This window comes from Staurois parvus, unplaced genomic scaffold, assembly GCF_062004578.1.
Source record: "Staurois parvus isolate SC_StPar_1 unplaced genomic scaffold, SC_StPar_1.0 ptg000011l, whole genome shotgun sequence".
Classification (NCBI taxonomy): Eukaryota; Metazoa; Chordata; class Amphibia; order Anura; family Ranidae; genus Staurois; species Staurois parvus.
Genome location: NW_028317807.1, coordinates 3,411,077 through 3,435,354, shown reverse-complemented (window position 1 = coordinate 3,435,354; position 24,278 = coordinate 3,411,077). Strand labels below are relative to the sequence as shown.

At 44.5% G+C, this 24,278-nt stretch overlaps 1 protein-coding gene across 2 annotated transcripts in view; it reads right to left on the bottom strand.

Annotated features, from left to right (window-relative positions):
* Positions 1–695: 695 nt before the first annotated feature.
* MAIP1 (matrix AAA peptidase interacting protein 1) overlaps positions 696–24,278 on the bottom strand; it is a 43,304-nt gene continuing 19,721 nt past the window's right edge. Inside the window, exons 2-5 of one of the 2 annotated variants that reach the window (XM_089670140.1) lie at positions 19,023–19,094; positions 13,466–13,592; positions 1,580–1,730; positions 696–919 (exon numbers count right to left, since the gene is read on the bottom strand). In XM_089670140.1, the coding sequence (XP_089526266.1) occupies positions 847–919; positions 1,580–1,730; positions 13,466–13,592; positions 19,023–19,094 (423 nt within the window). In that variant the 3' untranslated portion in view covers positions 696–846. The remainder of the gene's footprint in view (positions 920–1,579; positions 1,731–13,465; positions 13,593–19,022; positions 19,095–24,278) is intronic. The other variant, XM_089670149.1, reaches the window with a different exon arrangement.

Genomic DNA, 24,278 nt, shown 5'->3' with positions numbered 1-24,278 from the left:
CAACTTTATCCCTGATCTGTCTAATGTGTTTCTTGGCCTTCATGATGCGGTTTGTTCACTAATGTTCTCTAACAAACCTCTGAGGGCTTCACAGAACAGCTGCATTTATACTGACATTGAATTACACACAGGTGGACTCAATCTAATTAAGTGACTTCTGAAGGCAATTGGTTCCACTAGATTTTAGGTAGGAGTATCAGAGTAAAAGGAGGCTGAATACAAATGCATGCCACACGTTTCAGTTATTTGTAAAAAAAATTTTGAAAACCATTTATCATTTTCCTTCCACTTCACAATTATGTGCCACTTTGTGTTGGCCTAGCACATAAAATCCCAATAAAACACACATTATACAAATATATATTTATACAAATATACGTTTTTGCTAGTAAAAAGGGGGAAAATTTCAAGGGGTATGAATACTTTTTCAAGGCACTGTAAGCACACCCGCCTGCCTGCATGCATGAGCTAAGGGAATATGGATTCAAGGAAGTAAATGTTACATGAATAATCTGCCCTTATTCAAGATGTGCTAGGGGGTGTTTTTCAAAGGGATTTCTCAGCAAAATAAAGCACGGAGACGTGGATGGATGGGCAAGTTTGCTTTGACTATTAAAAATAAATTAAACTGCTTTTGGTTTATGGTGCTCCGATAAGGTGTAGTTCCACTTTAATTACAAACATATACAGATTACTGTATTTAAACAGTTTATTAAAGTTTTTCATTTTCAATTATACAATTTATTACATATACATTAGAAAACTAGGACTCCGTTAGGCAGTCTGAGAACAAAAAAACAAAGACTGAAGCAAACAGCTTTAGGATGATGCGCATTCAGTTCACTACTATAATTTTGAATGCTCAATATGTGTGATGGTCCATTCAGGCTTTACTCCCTGAGTAAATTCTCTGTGGAACCTAGAAAACAGAAAAACATCCAATGAGAAGTGGGGGAAAAAAAAGCAGAATAATGATTGGAAAGTCTGTTGGCGAGTAACAGCTTAATCATGGCATTGTGGAGGAAGGGTGGACATAGGAAACCTAAACACTTCAACTGCAGCAGGTGATTTAACCCTCTGATAGCCAAGCTAACTTTATACTAGTGTCAAAAGAATAGAGCCAACATTTCTATTTATATTAACCTAAACTATTTCATTAATACGAATATCAGGAGACTGGACATGGTTTAAGTTAGAAACATTGTTTGGCCTATTCTGTAAGGTGTTTCTAAGGTTTACAATTTTTTGTGTGCTTTTAACCTAGAGTTGCTTTAAATTTTCTAAGTCACTAAACAGAACTTTATTCATCAGTAAATGATCTGGCACTTTATAACTGAATGACAGGGACAGGACTTTGTATTGGGAAGGGCTAACGTTTAAGGGTTAATCCCTTTGTAGAAGCTGTGGCTCAAGGTATAGCCTGGGCCTAGGATCCAAGGTGGCACATTAGGGATTTATTTGAGGACTAGCACAACACAAACATCCCAATGTCGCCTGCCCTTCAGCCTGCATCATTACAAGTGTTTAGGAGTCAGGACATAGCCTTAATCTGAAGTCAGAAGTTGAGAAGGATCCTTACTCATAGTTTGCTTTGAGCATATGGTCTTTGTCTTTTGCATTACCAAATCCTTTTAGCACTCCAAATATATCAGTTTCATGATCCTGAAGGTCCAAATTCTTTGAATTCTTTGAATACCAAAAACAGACAAGTATATTGACAAATTTTCTTCCTGTCAAAGTAAAATATACACAAAATTAACAGTCACATTTTGACAGTGGACATCTTGTTCAGATAAGTGCCAGGCACATTTCCTCTTTTCTTGCAAACCACTAACTGGATGCCAGTCACCTGGACTGTCTCCTGAAAGCCAGTGCAGAAACTATTCTTATTAGAATTACATTTATGTCATATTGTAGTTATCAATACTGACTTTCAGACATAATAATTATTGAAAGAAATGTTTAGAATTATCAATTATCCAGTGCTCAAGGTAATGCTCCAAACTCAAAATTTATATCCCCCCGGGTAAGTATAACAGGATTAAATCAGAAACCAGCCTTTTTAGACCCCATGAGAACCATGGGTTGCAGGTTCTGGTGAGACTCCATCTGCATGGGGTTCTAGCATAGTGGTAGTTGTGGAATGGATTTTGCACAAGCACATGTAGTACTATTTTGGGAGCACTGTGTTTATAAGTAATGTAGAGCACAGGTTTTTTTTTGTATTACACTGTTTAACATTATTTGCTACACTATGGATTTGGTATTTTTTGCAGAAGCTGAGTATCTTAAGGCCAGTGGAATATCTGGGGATTTTCAGCAAGGGAGACATCTGGAGGCGAGAAAGATATTCATATTAGAGTTTATTAACACTGGGGGCACAGAAACAAAGCGAATATATGAGATTTGAAGGATTTAATTGTTGTGGCGACTATAATACGTTTTGATTTTTCTTGTTTACATGGACTATGAGACTTTTTGATTATACTGGGCAAAGTGGTATAGTATATTTTAGATTTAAAGAAATGCACCTATAAATTGGTTTGCTAAGAGTACAAAAAAATGTAATTTTTATAATTCAATATAAAACAGATCTCAAGCATAATATAATCATAAGCCCCAATTTAACAATTGCTGTTAAATATTCAGTTAACCTGCTTAAAGAAAAAAAAAAATCCATATTTACAAAAGCAAAATTTGTATGAGTGTGCCGCAAATATAAGCAAACATATTGTAGATACAAATTTTGTACTTGCTCAGATCTGTCTCAGTATGCAAATGATTTCTCCTTTCAGCAAACCTAACAACCAGAATTACTAGTTGTTGGCATATGAATTATGGCTTTTCTCAAAGGGGGTTATGCATTTCATCCCTAGGACATGTTTTTCTTTCTATTTATGTGCAGTACATCATATACTTTCTCCAGTATATGCAGAGTATACAAACGGCATCCTCTGAGATTCAAATCTGCAAAGAAGCAAGAGATGGCAGATTCTATGTTTCTTTTTCTTACCTCACGGGACACAGAACAGGTCATAATAATGACTATGTGGGTTATATGCAACCTATAGGTGAATGGACACTGGCCAACCAAACAGGAAGTCCTCCCCCATATAACCCCTCCTACACAGGAAGTACTCAGTTTTTTCGTCAGTGTCTGTAAGGTGGATGTTCACTGAACATGTGCTGCATATGCTCTGTGAAGCATACTGGGAGGTCTGGAACAATTCTACTGAGAGTCAAGGGCCTCAATCAGATCCATTCGAAAAGCGGTTAGCCAAAATGGATGGTAGCTGAGCCTCGCTGGAAAAGGTGAAGGCGCCTCGGGGTTTTGCTTGTAATGCTGTGTTATGGTGCTGGACCCTGCGTTTTCGGAACCCTGTGAAGTTTGATCTGACCAAGGTGCTTCTGACAGGGTGCTATACAGGTCCAAGGCAGTGGTCCCAAAGGGAGACAGAGTCCTTGAAGGTCTTTAGGACAAGGCCCGTCGTGCGCTTCTACTGCGCATGCGCGAACGCCACGGCCGGCCCGGACCTAGTGCCCGTGTCCCTGCACAGGGCGGTGCACTGCGCCTGCGCCGGGACCATCGCGGCAGGGATCGAGGAGATCCCTGACATTGCCCCCCCCCCCCTACGGGCAGCCTCCGGATGCCCACCCGATCTCTCCACCACGGGTGATCGCGAAAAAACCTCCGGACAAGTCTGGGTGCATGGACATTATGGGCTGGTTCCCAAGAATTGTCCTCAGGGCCATAGCCCTTCCATTTGATAAGGAATTGGGTCTGGCCTCCCCTCCTTCGACACTTCAGGATTGTTTCAACCTCAAATTCTTCTTCTCCCTCGACCGTTATGGCTTCTGGGGGTCTAGATTCCCGGTCAGGGAAGGCATCTGGGACCACTGGCTTCAGCAGGGACACATGGAAGACTGGGTGGATCTCGAGCGTGTCAGGGAGGACGAGTTCGTAGGCCACTTCGTTAACCATCCGTTTAATGCAGAAGGGGCCTATAAATTTGGGTCCCAATTTCTTTGACGGGCAAAGCATCTTTAAATTGGACGTCGCTAGCCAAACCTTCTCCCCAGGCCGCAACACCAGATCTCCTCTCTGTTTCCTGTTGAATGCCTTCCTGTAGTTTTCCTGGGCCCGACTGATGGCCTCTTGAAGCTTCTTATTGTTCGCAGAGAAAAACGTTACCACATCTTGCGTTGCTGGTACTGGGCATTCCGAGACCAAATCCGGGAGGAAGACTGGGTGAAAGCCATAGTTGGCAAAGAACGGGGACTGTCCCGTCGCTGAGTGGCAGGCGTTGTTGTACGCAAATTCCGCTAGAGGTAGAAGTGGCATCCAGTCATCTTGAGTAAACGAGGTATAGCATCTTAAGTATTGCTCTAGGGTCTGATTGGTCCTTTCGGTTTGACCGTTAGTTTGAGGGTGGAACGCAGAGGAGAGAGACAATTTGATGTCCAGGGCTTTGCACAGTGCTCTCCAAAATCTTGACGTGAACTGGACCCCCCGGTCCGAGACAATGTCTTCGGGGACCCCATGCAGCCTTACTACCTCACGAATGAAGACTCGCGCGGTCTCGGACGCCGAGGGGGTTTTCTTCAACGGGATGAAGTGGGCCATCTTGGACAAGCGGTCCACGACCACCAGGATTGCCGTGTGGTCTAGTGATGGCGGAAGCTCGACTATAAAATCTAATGAGATCTTTTGCCAAGGCCGTTCAGGAATAGGTAACGGTCGCAGCAGACCCCAAACTTTGTTTCTTGCTGGCTTGTTCTTCTGGCAGGTGATACAGGACCTTACATAGCCCTTACAATCTTTAGCCATGTCTGGCCACCAGAATGAGCGTCGGAGAAGTTCCAGGGTCTTTTCTGGGCCAAAGTGCCCCGCCATCGGGTGGTCATGGCAATGCCCCAAGACCAGGGTTCGGGCTTCCTCTGGCAGCACAATTCGATCTTCCCTCCATAGGAGTCCCCCCTTGTTCTGGAGCGGCCCTCCGCCTGGGGTAGAGAAGGTTGTGGATGCCTCCATTAGCTTGGAACGAAGGTCCGACTGAAGGGCCAAGAAGTTACCCGAGGACAGGATGGTGTCGGGTACTGGGATCTCCTTGGCGTCCTCGTACATACGTGATAACGCATCCGGCTTAGTGTTCTTTGATCCAGGCCGGTACGTAATGTGGAAGTTGAATCTTGAAAAGAATAGTGCCCATCTTGCCTGTCGCGGGCGTAGACGCTTGGCGGTTCTCAGATATTCTAAGTTCTTGTGGTCAGTAAATATTAAGATGGGGTGCACCGCACCTTCCAGCAGGTACCTCCATTCCTCTAACGCCTTTTTGATCGCCAGTAGCTCTCGATCACCGATATCATAATTCTTCTCCGCTGGGGTAAGCTTCCGTGAGAAGAATGCTACAGGATGGAGCAGTTCCTTGGTGCCTTTCCGCTGGGAGAGGATGGAACCTACAGCATTCTCCGATGCATCTACTTCCAAGATATAGGGCAGGGCGGTGTCTGGGTGACCCAAAATGGGTGCCGAGGTGAACAGCTTCTTCAAGGCTTCAAAAGCTTCCTGCGCCTCTGGTGTCCATCTGAACCGGGTTCCCAGCTTGGTTAGCTGAGTAATGGGGGAGACCAGACCCGAGAAGTTCTTGATGAACTTCCGGTAAAAATTTGCAAAACCGATGAATCGTTGGACGCCTTTCCTGTCTGTGGGTTCAGGCCAATCCAGTATTGCAGCGACTTTCTGGGGATCCATCGCGACCCCCGCGGTGGAGATAATCAGGCCCAAGAAGGCAATGCTGGATTGTTCAAAACAACATTTCTCTGCCTTGGCGTACAACCCATGCTGCCGCAATCGCCCCAATACCTTTGCTACATGTATTCTGTGTTCCCCCAAAGACGGGGAGAAAATCAGAATGTCGTCTAAATAAACGATAACAAAGACATCCAGAAAGTCCCTAAAAATATCATTCACAAAGTGTTGAAACGTGGCCGGAGCATTACACAACCCGAACGGCATGACCAAATATTCAAAATGGCCGAAGCGGGTGCGGAAGGCCGTCTTCCACTCGTCCCCCTCCCTTATGCGAATCAAGTTGTACGCCCCCCTCAGATCCAGCTTTGTAAAAACCACTGCTGTCTTTAAACTTTGGAACAACTCTGGTACTAACGGCAGTGGGTAACGGTTCTTTATCGTGACCCTGTTCAATTCCCTGTAATCGATACACGGCCTTAAGGTTTTGTCTCTCTTTTCAACAAAGAAAATTCCCACCCCCGCCGGTGAAGTGGAGGGGCGGATGAACCCCTTCCGAAGGCTGTCCTCGATATATTCCTTTAGGGCCCCCAATTCGAGCTCTGAAAGGGGGAAGATTCGCCCAAAAGGAATTTCTGAGCCGGGTAACAGGTCAACGGGACAGTCATAAGGGCGGTGGGGGGGTAGAGTATCGGCTCCCCGTTTGCTGAACACATCTAGAAACTCATGGTAGACTGCAGGGATTACTTGTTTTAATTCAGCTTCCCCCTCAGAGCACAGGAGGATTTGGGGGACCCCCGGGCCCAAAGTGCGGCAGTATACCCGACAGTATGGGGAAGGGAACGAGATTACTCCGGTCTCCCAGTCAATCTGGGGGTTATGGGCCGGAACCATGGGAGCCCCAGAATGACTGGGAAGAGGGGTGAAGCTATAGCATCCAGGCGGAGGAGTTCCTGGTGCTGGCCGGCAATGACAGTGGTGATGGAGGGGGTTTCCTGGTTCACTACCCCCGATTTTATTTGGGAACCGTCGGCCAAATAAATATTGAACCCCTTTTGCTTAAATTGGAGAGGAATACCCTGCTGGTGAGCAAAATTAATGTCCAAGAAGCAGCTGCATGCCCCCGAATCAATTATGGCCGATACTTCCACGGTCCTTTCTGGAAGCTGAAAGGAAAGGGGTACCACTAAGTATTGGGATGGACCAACATTGCCAATGGATAAGGAAGAAGAGGTGCACTTACTCAGTTTCTGCGGGCAGGATCATACCATATGACCAGCCTCACCACAGTAGAGGCACAGGTTCTGGGATCGTCTGCGCTGATGTTCCTCTGGAGATAGTTTAGGCCGTGTCAGGCCGAGTTGCATGGGTTCAGGGATATCTCCAGGTGGCCGGTTCTGGATGTTTGGCCTAGGTGCTTGACTGGGACCTTGAAATGACCCCCAGGGATTTCTATGACCCTGGCCAGACCTCTCAAACCTGCGTTCCTGCAGTCTACGGTCAATTTTAATGGTCAGTGCTATTAAGTCCTCTAAAGTCTCAGGCACCTCCACCCGGGCGAGCTCAACTTTCAGGCCTTCTGATAGGCCTATACGGAACTGATGCAGGAGTGCGAACTCGTTCCAGCGTGTGTCCCCCATCCAGCGCCTAAACTCAGACGCGTACTCCTCCGCCGCTCGGCGGCCTTGCCGGAGCGTGTACAAAGTAGCTTCAGCAGAAGCTGCCCGCTGTGGGTCATCATAAAGGATGGCCATTGCATCAAAAAAATTGTCAACCGAACTAAGGTTAGGGTCATTTTTTCCCCGTAATCGGTGGGCCCAGTCTTGGGGTTCACCCTGCAGGAGGGAGATGACAAACCCCACCTTCACGGATTCAGTCACGAAGGTCCGGGGTTGTAACTCAAAATAGAGAAGACAGGACTCGCGGAATGATCTGAAGCGTGTGCGGTCCCCGTGGAAACGTTCCGGTAAGGGTACTCGGGGTTCGGCCGCCGGGAGTGGTGCGGATGCCCCAGACACCAGCACAGGGGCTGCTACGGCTGGGGGTGCGGGGACCGCGGCCTGTGGGGCAGGAACGGATATAGTGCAGGTCTGGAATTGGGTTTCAATCTGCTGACATCTATCCTGCAGGGCCGATACGGCCTGTGTCAAATTAGACAGGTGCCTGCAGATCTCCTCAAGCGGCGAGGGCCCTCCTCTAGACTCAGTCATGGCCTTCTGGTACTGTAAGGGACCGCCTGGCGGTACCACTAGCACTCCACTGAATAGGCGTCCCCAGCGCACGGAATCTAAGTCCCAGGGTGCTTGTTCACCAGGGCCCCTGATGGTGGGGATGGACTTGGAGCCCCCCCCGAGACCAGGTCGTGGCTACTGGGTGCATCCGTCAGTGGTAGTGGTATGCGCCAAGGGCTCCCACGGGGAAGAGTCTGATGTGAGGAGGTCAGAAGACCCCACTGCAAGGGATGGATGGATGAGCAAGGTCAGACGGGCCAAGTCGGTAAAAGAGAGGACGGCAAGGTACAAGGCAGCGGGCATAGAATCGTCGGGTCACACGCCAGGTCAGCAACAGCAGGTCAAATCCAATCAGGGGCATTCAAGAGAGAGGTCAGGCAAAGCAAGGGTCAGAATAGGAGAAAGCAGCAAGGTCAGGTACAATCCGGGTCAAAACTTACAAGGTACAGGTTCACAGGATGCAGGGAAGACCAGAAGGCACTGAATGACAGCTCAGGGCCATTTAAATATCCCGCCCTGCGCTGCCATTGGTGCCCAGCGGGCGGCCGCGGCTTCTACTGCGCATGCGCGAACTCGAACGCCGCGGCCGGCCCGGACCTAGTGCCCATGTCCCTGCACAGGGTGGTGCACTGCGCCTGCGCCGGGACCATCGCGGCAGGGATCGAGGAGATCCCTGACAGCCACCTCAAAGTATTCAGGCATTTCTGGTGTGTCCTCTTTTGGAGCAAGTTATGTATGCTGACTGGGAGCACTCAAGAGTTTTTGTTCCGCTGAAAAAAAGATTCTCCCTTCTGTATCCTATGGAGGAGAAGTGTTAGAAACTGGGGCATTCCGGGGGGTAGACACAGCTGTATCTTCCCTGAATAAGCATTTAACTTGTCCTGTAGATATTGCCCAGGTGTTTAAGGATCTGGCAGATAAGACATTATAATTGCTCCTCAAAGCTTCTTTTTCCCTGGCAGGGGCTGCTGCACAACCAGTAGTTGCTGCTATTGGGATCTGTCAAGAGTCTGAATGACTGTGTTAAGCAGGTGGTCAAAAGACCAGTGATCTTGGAGGAGAATATGGCTGTGGATTTGGCAGATTTACCACAGACCTTGTGTTTTGCAGTTGATGCCCTTAAGGACTCGATTCAGCAGATTTCTTGCATGGCCCTTCTGTTGGTACACATGCGCAGGATCTTGTGGTTAAAGAGTTGGGTGGCGGAACTACTGTGCAAAAGATTGTTGGTGGGTCCAGGGGACATGGTTCCCACAACAAAGAGTTCTACCGATCAATATCCTAGAGCTTTGAGCGGTGCAACTTGCCCTGTGAATAGGGGTCTGGGGAGAATCCTCAGCAGCGATTGACTTCAGGATGCAGACTGTCTTGATCAGATAAGGATTTATTGTCGACACAGTATAATACACAGGTAGATCAAAATTAGCAGCAGTCTACAAGTCTGCATCAGATTTACAGCAGATTATATGTGTTTAGTACATAAAAATAGCAAGCAAACTCTAATTTATATTGGTCCATTAGCTGCTGACCAATTACCATACATACTTCAAATATATCCAATTGCATTGAGGATTTAAATTGTCCAGTAACATTACAAGTTTCCTTGATACCCCTGCAATCATATATGACATGCTTCTAGACATTACTTCATGACACGACTCGTGCTTAAGATAGATAAGGTTTTAGACCTTTCATGAAATGGCGAACATCTCCCACATAGTCTTACTGAACTATCCTAAGATGGCCGCTGGCACTATACCAATCTGGTTGACTTGTATGTCTGGTAAACAAGTGGTACTCTTATCAGGACATGTTCATGGCCCCCCCTCCCTTATGCAAGATTAGAGGGTCTGATGTACCAGGTTAGATAAGGTCTCAATGTTCCAACTAAAATGGAAAGTCCCCAAACTGGCATCGAGCAACATTCAAACGAGAACAACAAACTTACCCTTTTTGAGAAAACAAGTCTGAGCGGGGCATGTCTAGACATATTCCTTCTTAATATCCCTATATGTATGATGTAAGATGTTTATACAAATCTAATCAATTATTGATCGTAGAGTAACACTCTTAATATTTATAGCACTCATAAGATATAAAGAACACTGACTTTCATTTATCTACATGAAAGTGTTATAAAAAGCTGTATCCACTTAGTTGTTTAAGCTTCACCTTTATGCAATTATTTTGATTTTACACAGTACTGTACATAAATGACACCATTATGAGAATGTTGAGTGTGTCCAGTTTATGACCACGGTGAAGAAGAATTTGATAGGGGTCTCCAGGTCCCCGACACATCTGAGGTATTAGACAACCAGGCTTCATGGTTGGCCAGTCAGGATTCAGTCTGACAATGCCCCAATGGTGGCATACAACCACCATGGCGGTCTTAGGAGCCAGAGGGCTCAGAAGGAAGTGAACCACATTCTGGCACGTTCCAACTATCAACAGTGTACATTCCAGGGGTAGAGAATTGGCAGGCAGATTATATCAGTCGCCGGCAGTTAGTTCTGGGAAATGGGCCTTGCATCCCAAGTTTCCTGTGGCAATCTGCCAGCACTGGGGGTGCCCTGACATAGATCTCTTGCAGAAGATGAAAGAAAGAGCGCACAAACCTTGCGCATTACCTCAATAAATAGTGACTAATTTTATTATTAAGGAAATATTAAGGAAATGAACACACAACACACTGCTTGTTACTAACGCCCGTTTGATCTGAGTCTTTGAGATAATGGATCATAGATCTCTTGCATCCAGATTAAACAGCAAGTTGGACAGGTTTGTGTCCAGGATGCAGGACTCTCTTGTGGTAGGGGGTAGATACCTTGGTAATACCTTAGGTCCGGTTTTCCGAAAAAAAACGCCCCCCCCGATTTAGCTGCTGTTGCTTGTCTTGCGCAGGAATCGAGAAGTTAATTCCAGTAGTAAGAACTGCCTTGGCCTGGTACGCGGACATGAGACTACCAATGGATGGTCCATGGGTTCTGTCATACCGACCAGACCTGCTGTCTCAGGGACCAATATTGCACTCAGCTTTACAGTCACTAAATTTGATGGCATGGCTATTGAGACCGAAGTCCTGAGAAACGGGGTGTCAGATTAAGTCATCCCCACAATGTTGAATGCTAGAAAGCTACTTTCTAGGAACATTTATTACAGTACTTGGAAGGCTCATATTTCCTGGTGAGGTCCGAAATGGCATCCGCGGAAATATGAGATTAGCAGGATTTTGTCTTTTCTCCAGTTGGGTCTAGAAAATAAGTTGGCTGTTGGTACCATTAAGGGTCAGGTTTCAGCTTTGGCTGTTTTTTTTTCCCCCAGAGACCCATTGCGTCTCACTCTGACTCGGACTTTTTTTTGCAAGGAGTGATGCGTAAAGTTTCTTCTGTCAGACAGCTTCTGTTGGGACTTGAACATATCTTGGAAGTATTACAAAAACAACCTTTTGAGCCTATTAGGGAGAGACTGTTCTTTGTTCTGTCTGATGGGCCCAGAAAGGACAGGTGACATCCAAAGCAACTATTTCTCATTGGATCCGCCAGTTAATTATTTAAGCCTCTTTGAAGGGCAAGGTCCAACCCTTTTGGGTGAGAGCACCCTCTACCAGGTGTGTGGGGGGTATCTTGGGCTAACAGGCGTCAGTTTCCTCTCTGATTGATTGGCCAGTGTCCATTCACCTATATTTGGCATATAACTCACATAGTCATGAATAGCCTACTTTGTGTCCCATGGTGTAGTCCAACAATTGGATTTTACAAGCAAATATGCAGAAAAAAAACTCTCTCAAAAGCAGTGCTCCACTGTCTATTCAACAAAAGCTCACTGCAGAATTTAAATTACTGTCGTAAACTGTGTTTTTTTTCCTCCTTCTTGCATTCTTTGCAACAAGATAAAAAAAACCCTTTCACATGCAGCTTCCCCTAAATACTCACCTGAGTCCGATCTCGGTCCATGCTGTGCACGTTTGCAGCAGCTCCTCTCCTAGGGAAGTTGGGAGTGCAAGCCGGGCTGTGTGTCTGAACAGATGCAAATAGTGCAGCTCAGGAGCGAGCCTGCACGGTTGACCACCATAGGAATATTGTAGGCACTTGGTGAGGAAGGAGCCATGAGCGCTGGCGGGGGACATGAGGAGGATTGGAGCTGCTTTTTGCTAAATGACTGCACATAGCAGATATGTATAATATGTTTCTTATTTTAACACAAAAAAACTGAAGAAATTGCTTTAACTTTCCAACCCATTAAATAGCCCTTTCCACCCCAAACACATTAAAAACATAACGTTAGAAGTCTTTAGACATTAGCTGTCGGCCACCTGCAGCCAATACCATTTAACCACTTGCCAACCGCGCTATAGCTGAATGATGGCTACAGCGCGGTTGTCCAGTTCTGGGAGGGTGTCATATGATGTCCTCCCAGAGCGTGCCCTCCCACGTGCCCCAGTCGATCTCAGTGATGTGGTAAAAGGCCAATCACAGAGACCTTTTACCATGTGATCAGCTGTGTCCAATGACACAGCAAATCACCGGTAAATGCAGTTGCTGTTTATCGGCTGCACTTTACTCACGCTATAACAGCGTGAGGAAAGTACTGCCGATAACCGGCAATTGTCAGAGATCAGATCGGCACCAATCATCAGTGCCACCCGCCTGTGCCCAGCAGTGCCACCCACCAGTGCCCAGCAGTTTCACCCAACAGTGCCACCCACCAGTGCCGCCTCATCAATGCACACCAGTGAAGGAGAAAAATTACCTCTTTGCTAAATTTTATAATTGAAACAAAGAAAACCTTTTTTTTCAAATTATTTGCTTTTTTTTTTGTTTATAGCGCAAAAAAATAAAACACCTAGTGGCGATTAAATACCACCAAAAGAAAGTTCTATTTGTGTGAAAAAAATAAGAATTTCATATCGGTACAGTGTTATATGACCGCGCAATTGTCATTCAAAGTGCGACAGCACTGAAAGCTGAAAATTGGCCTGGGCAGGAAGGGGGTATAAGTGCCTTGTAGGCAAGTGGTTAAAGTATTTCTAAAGGCTGATGATTTTTTTCAACCAATGAAGAGGGGGTGGGAGTGTGTCAGGCTGAACCCGCACGAGTGCCCCCATAGCAAGCAGCTTGTTATAGGGGCACTCAGTGGGAAGGGGTAATGGAAAGAGCCAGGATCATTGGACCCAAGAAGAGGAGGGGGGGGGGAAAAAAACCCCAAAAAAACCCACGAACGTTTACAACCACTTTAAAGTGCACTGATGATTAGATTGTACATTCATCTGTATTTGGGCACAATACAAAAATTACCTGACCATGACAAATTGTACACTAGTGCCACTGCTACTTTTTTTAATCAAAAGCAAGTTTTGATCTTTCACTTCATCACATAGGTAAATGAAGAACTGGGAACTAATTTGACAAAAATATTATACTACACCCAAAATTACAACCAAAAATTGGATGAAGAATATGAATGTAAACAATACTACACATACCGTTTTTTTCATAATATAAACCAATTTTCTCCGGAAACGTATACAATATTTCATCTGAATTAACAGCCAGAGATTCCTTGTATTTTTCAGATAGTCCAGAGCATTTTTCTTTCAATTCGTCTAGGACCTACCACAGAAAAAATAAAACGTTGTTACTCGTAGTTAAAAGTTTCCGTTTTGCACTTACATACTGGCAGTGATATGCAATAGAGCTTAACTGACTCACACTGCATAGCTTCTGCCTTCAGTCTGATTTCTAATATATTGGGGTTATGAGGAGATAAATATAAACCTAGGACCAACCTAGGTTTTTTATTAAATAATTACAATGTTGGACTAAAGGGTGCTTCAATTCTTCTGAATTTGACATACATGACATACACTTTGTGCAAAATTATTAGGCAAGTTTTATTTTGGAGGATTACTTCATTATTGAAAAACTACAATGTTCTGGGTCAATCAGAAATGTTAATAAATCTCAAACCTGAATATTTAAGAAAGTAAAAGTGAGGTTTTGGCTTCGGCAGAGTTCTGTGAATGAAGTGCCTACAATTCCCAGCATCCTTAGCAGCTGTCAGCTTGTAGTTTTCAATAAACTACCACGGTGCTGTGGAGCGCCGTGGTAGTTCACTGAAGCTTTCTGTCAGAAAATGGTCAGGTCCATAAATATTGGGACATCGACACAATCCTAACATTTTTGGCTCTATACACCACCACAATGGATTTGAAATGAAACAAACAAGATTTGCTTTAACTGCAGACTGTCAGCTTTAATTTGAGGGTATTTACATCCAAATCAGGTGAACGGTGTAGGAATTACAACAGTTTACATGTGTGCCTCCCACTTGTTAAGGGACCAAAAGTAATGGGACAATTGGCTTCTCAGCTGTTCCATGGCCAGGTGTGTGTTAATCCCTCATTATCCCAATTACAATGAGCAGATAAAAGGTCTAGATTTCATTTCAAGTGTGCTAGTTGCATTTGGAATTTGTTGCTGTCAACTCTCAAGATGAGATCCAAAGAGCTGTCACTCAGTGAAGCAAGCCATCATTAGGCTGAAAAAACAAAACAAACCCATCAGAGAGATAGCAAAAACATTAGGCGTGGCCAAAACAACTGGAACATTCTTAAAAAGAAGGAATGCACCGGAGAGCTCAGCAACACCAAAAGACCCGGAAGACCACAGAAAACAACTGTGGCGGATGATGGAAGAATTCTTTCCCTGGTGAAGAAAACACCCTTCACAACAGTTGGCCAGATCAAGAACACTCTCCAGGAGGTAGGTGTATGTGTGTCAAAGTCAACAATCAAGAGAAGACTTCACCAGAGTGAATACAGAGGGTTCACCACAAGATGTAAACCATTAGTGAGCCTCAAAAACAGGAAGGCCAGATTAGAGTTTGCCAAATGACATCTAAAAAAGCCTTCACAGTTCTGGAACAACATCCTATGGACAGATGAGACCAAGATCAACTTGTACCAGAGTGATGGGAAGAGAAGAGTATGGAGAAGGAAAGGAACTGCTCATGATCCTAAGCATACCACCTCATCAGTGAAGCATGGTGGTGGTAGTGTCATGGCATGGGCATGTATGGCTGCCAATGGAACTGGTTCTCTTGTATTTATTGATGATGTGACTGCTGACAAAAGCAGCAGGATGAGTTCTGAAGTGTTTCGGGCAATATTATCTGCTCATATTCAGCCAAATGCTTCAGAACTCATTGGACGCCGCTTCCCAGTGCAGATGGACAATGACCCAACGCATGCTGCAAAAGCAACCAAAGAGTTTTGGCCAAGTCAATCACCTGACCTGAATCCGATTGAGCATGCATTTCACTTGCTGAAGACAAAACTGAAGGGAAAATGCCCTAAGAACAAGCAGGAACTGAAGACAGTTGCAGTAGAGGCGTGGCAGAGCATCACCAGGGATGAAACCCAGCATCTGGTGATGTCTATACGTTCCAGACTTCAGGCTGTAATTGACTGCAAAGGATTTGCAACCAAGTATTAAAAAGTGAAAGTTTGATTTATGATTATTATTCTGTCCCATTACTTTTGGTCCCTTAACAAGTGGGAGGTACATATGCAAACTGATGTAATTCCTACACCGTTCACCTGATTTGGATGTAAATACCCTCAAAATAAAGCTGACAGTCTGCAGTTAAAGCACATCTTGTTCGTTTCATTTCAAATCCATTGTGGTGGTGTATAGAGCCAAAAATGTTAAAATTGTGTCCATGTCCCAATATTTATGGACCTGACTGTATCTACTTGCTTGTACATCCCATACGGCAAGCAGATATTCTGACAGGTCTGCAGGACACTTGCGTGGCATCAGTGTCTAGTAATTTATGGTGCAATGCTTTCCAGGCTCCTGCAGACAAAAATAATAATTTAAAAGGCACATTTTTTTACCTGCAAAAAAATAAATAAAAGTGCATTGATTATTTTTGTCAAAAAGGTGAACTTATCCTTTAAGCCTAAAACCTAAAAATGTACTGTATTTCAGCTTACCAATCTTTAAATGTAGTGGCTGCATTAGTTTTCTGTTTTTGGGCTTTTCTTGCCCCCGTTTTTTGTGGTGACCTAGCCAGTAACACATCTCCAGTATTAGAGTACATGTGGTATCCCATAATCAGAAGTAGCATAATATATTTTGGGGTGTAATTTAAATGAAAACTTTGTGTAAAAAAAATAAAAAATAAAATAAATACATTGCCATTTTCCAAAAACGTATGGAAATAAAATAAATCTTCTATGGACTCAACAAATCTCTCTGCAAATAGCTTAGAGTGTCTACTTTCCAAAAGGGGTCATTTGGGAGTGTTTGTATTCAGTAAAAGCTGAGTTAATCTTGAGTATCTATATCATAGTTTGTAGATGCTATAACTTTCACACAAACCAATTCATATAAAGTGCTGCGCAAATTGATGGCGCTATATAAGTACCTGTAAGAAATAATAAGTATACACTTATTGGGATTTTTTTTTTACCAAAGACAAGTAGCAAAATACATTTTGGCCTAAATTTATAACTAAATTTGAGTTTGATATTTTTTATAACAGAAATTGGAAAATATAATTTTCTTCAAAATTATAGGGTTTTTTTTATGTTTATAGCACAAAAAATAGACCCAGAGGTGATCATAAATCAACAAAAGAAAGAAAGCTCTACTGACATTTATTTTCATTTATGTACAGCACTGTATGACCGCAGAATTGTCAAACTAGTGCAGCGCCGTATCGCAAAAAATGGCATAAATTCTAGTATCTATACCATAGTTTGTAGATGCTCTAACTTCCACATAAACCAATTAATATACGCTTATTGTGATTTTTTTTTTTTTTTTTTTTTTTTACAATAAACATGTAGAAAAATAAAATTTGGCCTGGATTTATGATGAAATTTGAGTTTATTGGATATTTTCTATAGCAAAAATTTGAAAAAAAATCTTTTTTCAAAATTTTTAATTTTTTTTTCTAAAATTTAGTTTATAGACCAAAAAATAAAAAACCCAGGAGGTGATCAAGTACCACCAAAAGAAACAGTATATATAAAAAGTAAATGTGAGCGCAATGTTTAGGTAAAAACAGAAGCAGCTAGCATATAAAAGGTAAAACCTCAACACCTTAAAATGAGAAATATAAATTAATATGCAGCGCTAAAAGAGAGTTTATCCTATAAGAATAAATAAGTATAAAGCATATATAGTAAGTGGGCGCTGATATAAGCACAAGGATAGTGCAGTGATATTGCGTCTATGAATGACGTATCCGTAAAATATAAAGTGATAAAGTGACAATGCTGGTGAGTCCAATCACAAAATAATAAAGTCCATAATGAGAGGTGATCCGTGCTCCGTGATGATCAATACTGGTGCCAAGATCCGGTAAAATGATGCACTTACCAGAAGTACATATAATATGCGCAATATTATTATACAGTATTTATAAAGCGCCAATAGTTCACTCAGCGCTGTACATTACAAAGGGGGACAGAACATGTGACAGAACAATACCAATACAATGCAAAACATGAGGGGATCGAGGGCCCTGCTCTTTCGAGCTTACAATCTAGGCATTATATGTATATCCTTATGATGGGGCCATTGGGATCTGGTCTGGGGCTGTGGGGTCATCAGGCACAGCAGTGGACACTCAAGATGATGCAACTCATCCCCCTTAGGGGAGCCCACCAGATTGACGCCTTGCCGCACACGGCCGTGAGCAAGGCCAGCGGCCATTTTATGATCACATGTGAGTTTTGCTATATTTTTTACCTGGATATGTTTTACATTTGAATAAACCTACTACACTATCAGTACCATTTTTGCCCCTTGGCTTGATGGAATATTCTCATAAGGTGGAGCCATCTGGGAGTGTGAAACCAGTACTTACAGCTGTCTTGACGAGTCTGTGAGCGGAGTGAGACCCCCGAGTGTGATTTGCATCATCTTGAGTGTCCACTGCTGAGCCTGATGACCCCACAGCCCCAGACCAGATCCCGATGACCCCATCATAAGGATATACATATAATGCGCATATTATATGTACTTCTGGTAAGTGCATCATTTTACCGGATCTTGGCACCAGTATTGATCGTCACGGAGCACAGGTCACCTCTCATTACGGACTTTATTATTTTGTGATTGGACTCATCAACATTGTCCCTTTATCACTTTATATTTTACGGATACGTCATTCATAGACGCAATATCACCACCAAAAAAAAGGCTCCGTTTGTGTGAAAAAAAAAAAAAAAAAAGGGACATAAATTTTGTTTGGGTACAGTTTTGCATGACTGCGCAATTACCAATTGAAATAGTACAGCGCCGAATAGCAAAAAATGGCCTAGTCAGGAAGGGGATTAAATCTTCTGGAGCTCTGGTCCATTAGGGGTGAACAGCTGTGAGAGGAAGTGGTTAAACAGTTACAGCAACAGTTTTCTTTTAAGCTTGGAATAAAGGTTTTACATAACTGTATAAAAGCTGACCACGGTAAGCACCCCTGTCAGTGGTAAATGGTTTGGCTCATTGTTGAAAGGGAGGGCTGGGCTCTCAGATTTAACCTCTTCACGCCGGCCTAACACAAATGTGTGGCCTCCCAGCATTTGGGCCTAGACACCGAGCGGCCACACATTCGCATTCTATTAAAAAAGAACATATGTGCTGAGAGCGCACGCCCTGCGTGCTCCCAGCACACATGTCCCGTACTCACAGAAAGGTCCCGATCTCCTCTTTCCTGATCATGTGACCACATGTCAGGGTGGTCACATGACCCTAAACCCCGCCCCACCGGCTTCTGAAACCCTTAAAGGGCCAGGAGGCGCCGGCGCCAAGGGGTTAAACACAAATCTGTGTACATCTGAGTGTGCTGTGATTGGTCTCTTCTATGAGCAATAACAAGGTGCAGAGCCATTTGGATTGGCTCTGCATTCTGTGCCAGTTACAGCCCTTGAACTCTACCAGCTGAGAGATGCCAGGAATCTGAGTCCACAGACAAACTACATGCCTTGTGACATGTAACTGATCTCACATAAATACAGCATAAGCACCTACCTCCTTGGCCACAAGATTTTCTAATGCATCATATTTTTCCTGAGACAGCAGTCTTGAAACATATACAAAAGCCTAAAAAAGAAAACACACACCACCATTGTTCATAAATACATACATTTCACAGCAGAAATACTACTATCATAATATTTTAAAGTGGGACTTTATGTAGGAAAAAAAAATTGGCAAACAGGCAAGATTTTAATGCATTAAAACTCCATTACCAGCCTGTATGCCCTGTGTATTGAGCAGCTCAAATGTACAAATGTCAATGCCGAGAAGAATGAACTCTCGCGCATGCGTGGGAGTGACGTCATGTCAGCTGGGCCAAGGTCGGTACCTGGAAGCCAATCCAGCTTAAGAGGACAGTGGCTGGCAGGGAGCTATGGCAGACGCAGCGCTGGGCACTTTAAGCAATCTCTGCTGAATGCGAGAAATAGTCAGTCTGAACTGGGATCCTTCAGTGCACAAAAAATGGGCATCAATGCCTAGGCTACTGCCTCCTTGAGCAATCAATTCTACACTGAAGAAAAGGTTTTGTTGGCTTTTGTTACCTAAGCACACTGGAAACGCGTACTCAGAGCTGAACTGGGGGACAGTAATAAAGTCTATCAACAGCTTTGATCCATCAGATTACTTTTAATTTTTTTAATTGCATAGGTTTTGTATAAACTCACTTTTTAAAACTCAGTGACATCACTTCATACAGGAAGAATCAACAATGCCTGGGCACAGTCAGGACAGTTTTCTAAGTGATTGAGCTAGGGAGACTCATGGTCTTGTTCCACCTTCTGATCCACCATAAAGACCCCCACATGCCTGCTTACTGTGTGCACAATTCCCATTGTGAGTCTCTTCTGGTTAGTGCCTGTTATTGAGCCTATAATTCCAATCATAATTGATCACACAGTGAACGGGCATACAAGTGTGTTTGTGGTGGATCAGAAGGTGGGACAGACCAGGAGTTTCCCTCAATTAAGTGAGGCAGGCAGTTACAAAGGCCTGGTTCAGACCAAGACTACCTGGTCTGCCCCACTACAGCAAGTGGCAAAGTAAATATGTCACCGCTCGCTAGTTCATGGGTGATCTGTAATGCCAAGAACTCCCCAAATACAGCACCAGCACAGCGGGCTTCAGAGGTTGTAGTACAGTGCCATGTGCTTTGCCACCTACTGTTGACATAATTCTGTCATCTTAATCAATTTTGTAAAGACAGAGGGCCTGATTTTTGAAAGAAGATTGTAAAGAACTCCTGAGGGGAAAAAAAAACCCTATTAATAATAAAATTGGCTAGTACACATACACAGTTAGTTTGGTTGAAGAAAAGACACAAGTCCATCCAGTTCAACCAATAAGGAAGGCAACTGCAATGAGTTGCATGCCACCTCTTGGATTTCTTTTACAGAGCATTAATGAAGTATTGAACTTTCTTCAATTTTCTTATGTTGCAGTCTGATACTACAGTTGTTTAAAGTGGTTGTAAAGGCCCACGGTTTCTTTTACCTTCATGCATTACCTGAGCCTCATGGCGATCCAGCAATGTGCAAGAGAACCTCGGCTGTCCTGGGTCTCTGCCTCATTGGTTGAGACAGCAGCGGGAGCAATTGGCTGTCAATCACAGCCTGTGAACCAATGAGGAGACAGAGTAGGCAGGGCCGAGCTGCGGCTCCATGCATGAATAGACACATGGAGTAGCGGGTCGGGACCTCTTTTGGTGCCCCCAGAGCAAGCTCCTCGCTGTGGGGGCACCCGACCAGAAGGAGGAACCAGGAGAGCCAGAGGGGGACCCGAGAAGAGGAGGATCTGGGCTGCTCTGTGCAAAACCACTATATGTGGTATTATGTTTGTTTGTTTTTTTTAAACTGAACCTTTAGTAAATTGCTTTAAATTCTTTTTTTTCTCATTAATGTACACTCAGTACCACATAATGACAGTGTAAACTGGATTTTAGAAATGTCTGTGAATTTATTAAAAGTAAAAAACCTGAAATTTCACATTGGCATCAATATCCAGACCCTTTGCAATAACACTTGAAATGTAGCCTCCAATTTATCTTGATCATTGCTGAGATGTTTCTACACCAGGGGCAGGCAACCTTTCGAGCATGGTGTGCCAAAAAATGTTTTTGAAGAAATTGAGAGTGCCAGTTATATAAAAAAAATGTCAACTTTACACACTCGATCACAAAAAGGAATTTTTAACATGTGCTGAGGCAAGTATTGTAAGGTTGAAATTAATATATCAACCAAGGACTTCAGCAAAATATACAGTCAGAAGTGAAGTGTGAGGGGATAGCGGTCACCCTAAAAGTTCTCACAAATCAAACCCAATCTCTGCACCTTCGGACCCTAAATCAACCCTCATTCCTGCACCTTCACACCTCAGATCACACCAATTCCTGCACTTTTGCACCTCAGATCAGGCTCAATTCATGTTTCCCTCATGCCCCAGATCAGCCCCAATTCCTGCACCTTAACACCCCCAATTCCTGTTTCTTCAGGCCTCGGATCCGCTACAATTCCTTCACCTTTACACTTCAGATTAGCTCCAATTCCTACACTTTCACACCTCAGATCAGGCCCAATTCCTGCACCTCCAGACCTCAGATAAGCCCCAATTCCTGAACCTTCTGAACTTTGATCACAATTTCTGCACCTTCACATCTCAGATCACCCCAATCCCTGCACCTTTACACCTCAGCTCAGTCCCAATATCTGCACCTTCACACTGCAGGTTACCTCAGTCCAAGCACCTCCGAACCTCAGTACACCCCACTACCTGCATTTTTACAACCCAGATCAGCCCCAATTCCTGTTCCTTCAGGCCTCAGATTAGTCCCAATTCTGACATTTTCATACTTCAGGTTGTGCAAATACCTGCATCTTATACCTCTGATCATCTTCAATTCCTGCACCTTTACAGCTCATATCACCCTACATGCGGAACCTTCATACCTCAGCTCACACCAATTCCTGCAACTTCACACCCCATCCTCCAGTGACAATTTGTCCTCATGCACACTGTACTTTTTTACAGCAGCTGTTTTTGATTTTTGACATTTTTTTCTACAGCTAGTATACCCCCTAGCATGTTATCCTATGTGTCCATGCAGACAGACTAATCAATGTGTTTTGGCAGAGACGTTTTTGGCTGGAAAAGCCCCTCCAGGACTAGTGGGTTTCTAAAGGAGTTTTTTAACTGTAAAAATGCTGAAAACACAGTAAAACTCAGCAAACTGGCATTTTTGGACTTTTTTTAACAAAAAAAAACCCTCTAAAACCGTAAACGCGGAAAAACGACACTGAACGCTAATGCAAAAACACTAAAAAAAAGCTGAAAAACTCACTTTTTAAACGTGACCTTACACAGCTAATGTTACCAGCAATATCAAAACACCCAGTGTGCATGGAGCCTTACTTTGCCTTCAGGTCTCAGATAAGTCCCAATTCTTGAACCTCCAGAACTTCGATCTCAATTCCCATGCCTTCACAACTCAGATCAGCCCCAGTTCCCGCGCCTTCGCATCTCAGATCAGCCCCAGTTCCCGCGCCTTCGCATCTCAGATCAGCCCCAGTTCCCGCGCCTTCGCATCTCAGATCAGCCCCAGTTCCCGCGCCTTCGCATCTCAGATCAGCCCCAGTTCCCGCGCCTTCGCACCTCAGATCAGCCCCAGTTCCCGCGCCTTCGCACCTCAGATCAGCCCCAGTTCCCGCGCCTTCGCACCTCAGATCAGCCCCAGTTCCCGCGCCTTCGCACCTCAGATCAGCCCCAGTTCCCGCGCCTTCGCACCTCAGATCAGCCCCAGTTCCCGCGCCTTCGCACCTCAGATCAGCCCCAGTTCCCGCGCCTTCGCACCTCAGATCAGCCCCAGTTCCCGCGCCTTCGCACCTCAGATCAGCCCCAGTTCCCGCGCCTTCGCACCTCAGATCAGCCCCAATTCCCGCGCCTTCGCACCTCAGATCAGCCCCAGTTCCCGCGCCTTCGCATCTCAGATCAGCCCCAATTCACGCGCCTTCGCATCTCAGATCAGCCCCAATTCACGCGCCTTCGCATCTCAGATCAGCCCCAATTCACGCGCCTTCGCATCTCAGATCAGCCCCAATTTCCGCACCTTCGCATCTCAGATCAGCCCCAATTCCTGCGCCTTCGCATCTCAGATCAGCCCCAATTCCTGCACCTTCGCAGCTTAGGTCAGTCCTAATTCCTTCATTTTTTACAACCCAGATCAGCCCCACTTCCTCTTCCTTTAGGCCTCAGATCAGTCCGAATTCCTGCATTTTCCCACCTCAGCCCAACCAAATACCTGCACCTTCACACCTCTGATCATCTCAAATTCCTGTACCCTTAGAGCTCATATCACCCCAATTACTGCACCTTCACACCTTAGATCACTTCCATTTCTACACCTTCACACCTCTGATAAGTTAATTAATGCACTTTCCACCTCCCCTCACACAACCGGCAATTACCTGTGGTGATTGCTGCTGAACACACACAAAGTGTGTGTGTTTAGCAGCAATTATCACGGGTCATCACTGTGTGAACAGTCACGAATAGCTGCAGCACCCAGTAACTTGTCATTATAGTGTACTGTACAGGCTTCTCATCTGCAGCTAACTGCTCCCTGGTGTCAAAAATCAACAGATTCCTGCTGCTGCCATTCACTCCGTGGTTAAATGCCCGTGCAAATGCAGCTTAAATTAGTGGTTTCCAATAGCTATGTCAGAAAAGCCTTGCTGTGGAAGGGGTTAATAACCATCTGAAGATAAATCTGTTTGGCTATATCCCCTCCCCAAGCCAGGCGCATGGATGCTGAGGGAGAGAATTGTTCAGAGCGAGGGAAGTACACAGATTGCAAAAGCCTGGCCATGAGTTGGGTCAAGCTACAAAAAGTGTTGTACAACAAAGGAGGAAAAATGGTGACTAAAATTACCAGTTCAAAGTGAGAAGCAGCATCCTTGGGAATATGACTCAACACAGTTTCAGTATGGAGAGAGCAATGCAGCGAACCAACAACAGCAGGAATAGAGGTGTGTGGGAACCAGCTGCACTGCTTCTTCTGTATTCAGCAGCTGTCCAGCTTTATTATTTGGGAGATGGGTCTCCCAGGACTCCCCTTGGGTGCCGTCCTTGATGCTGTCACATGCCACCTCTGGCACCTCTGCCAGGGGTTGCCTACCCATTCTACATGTTGGGGTCAACCTGTGGTAAATTAGGTTGACTGAACAGGATTTGGAAAGACACACACCTCTGTATAAA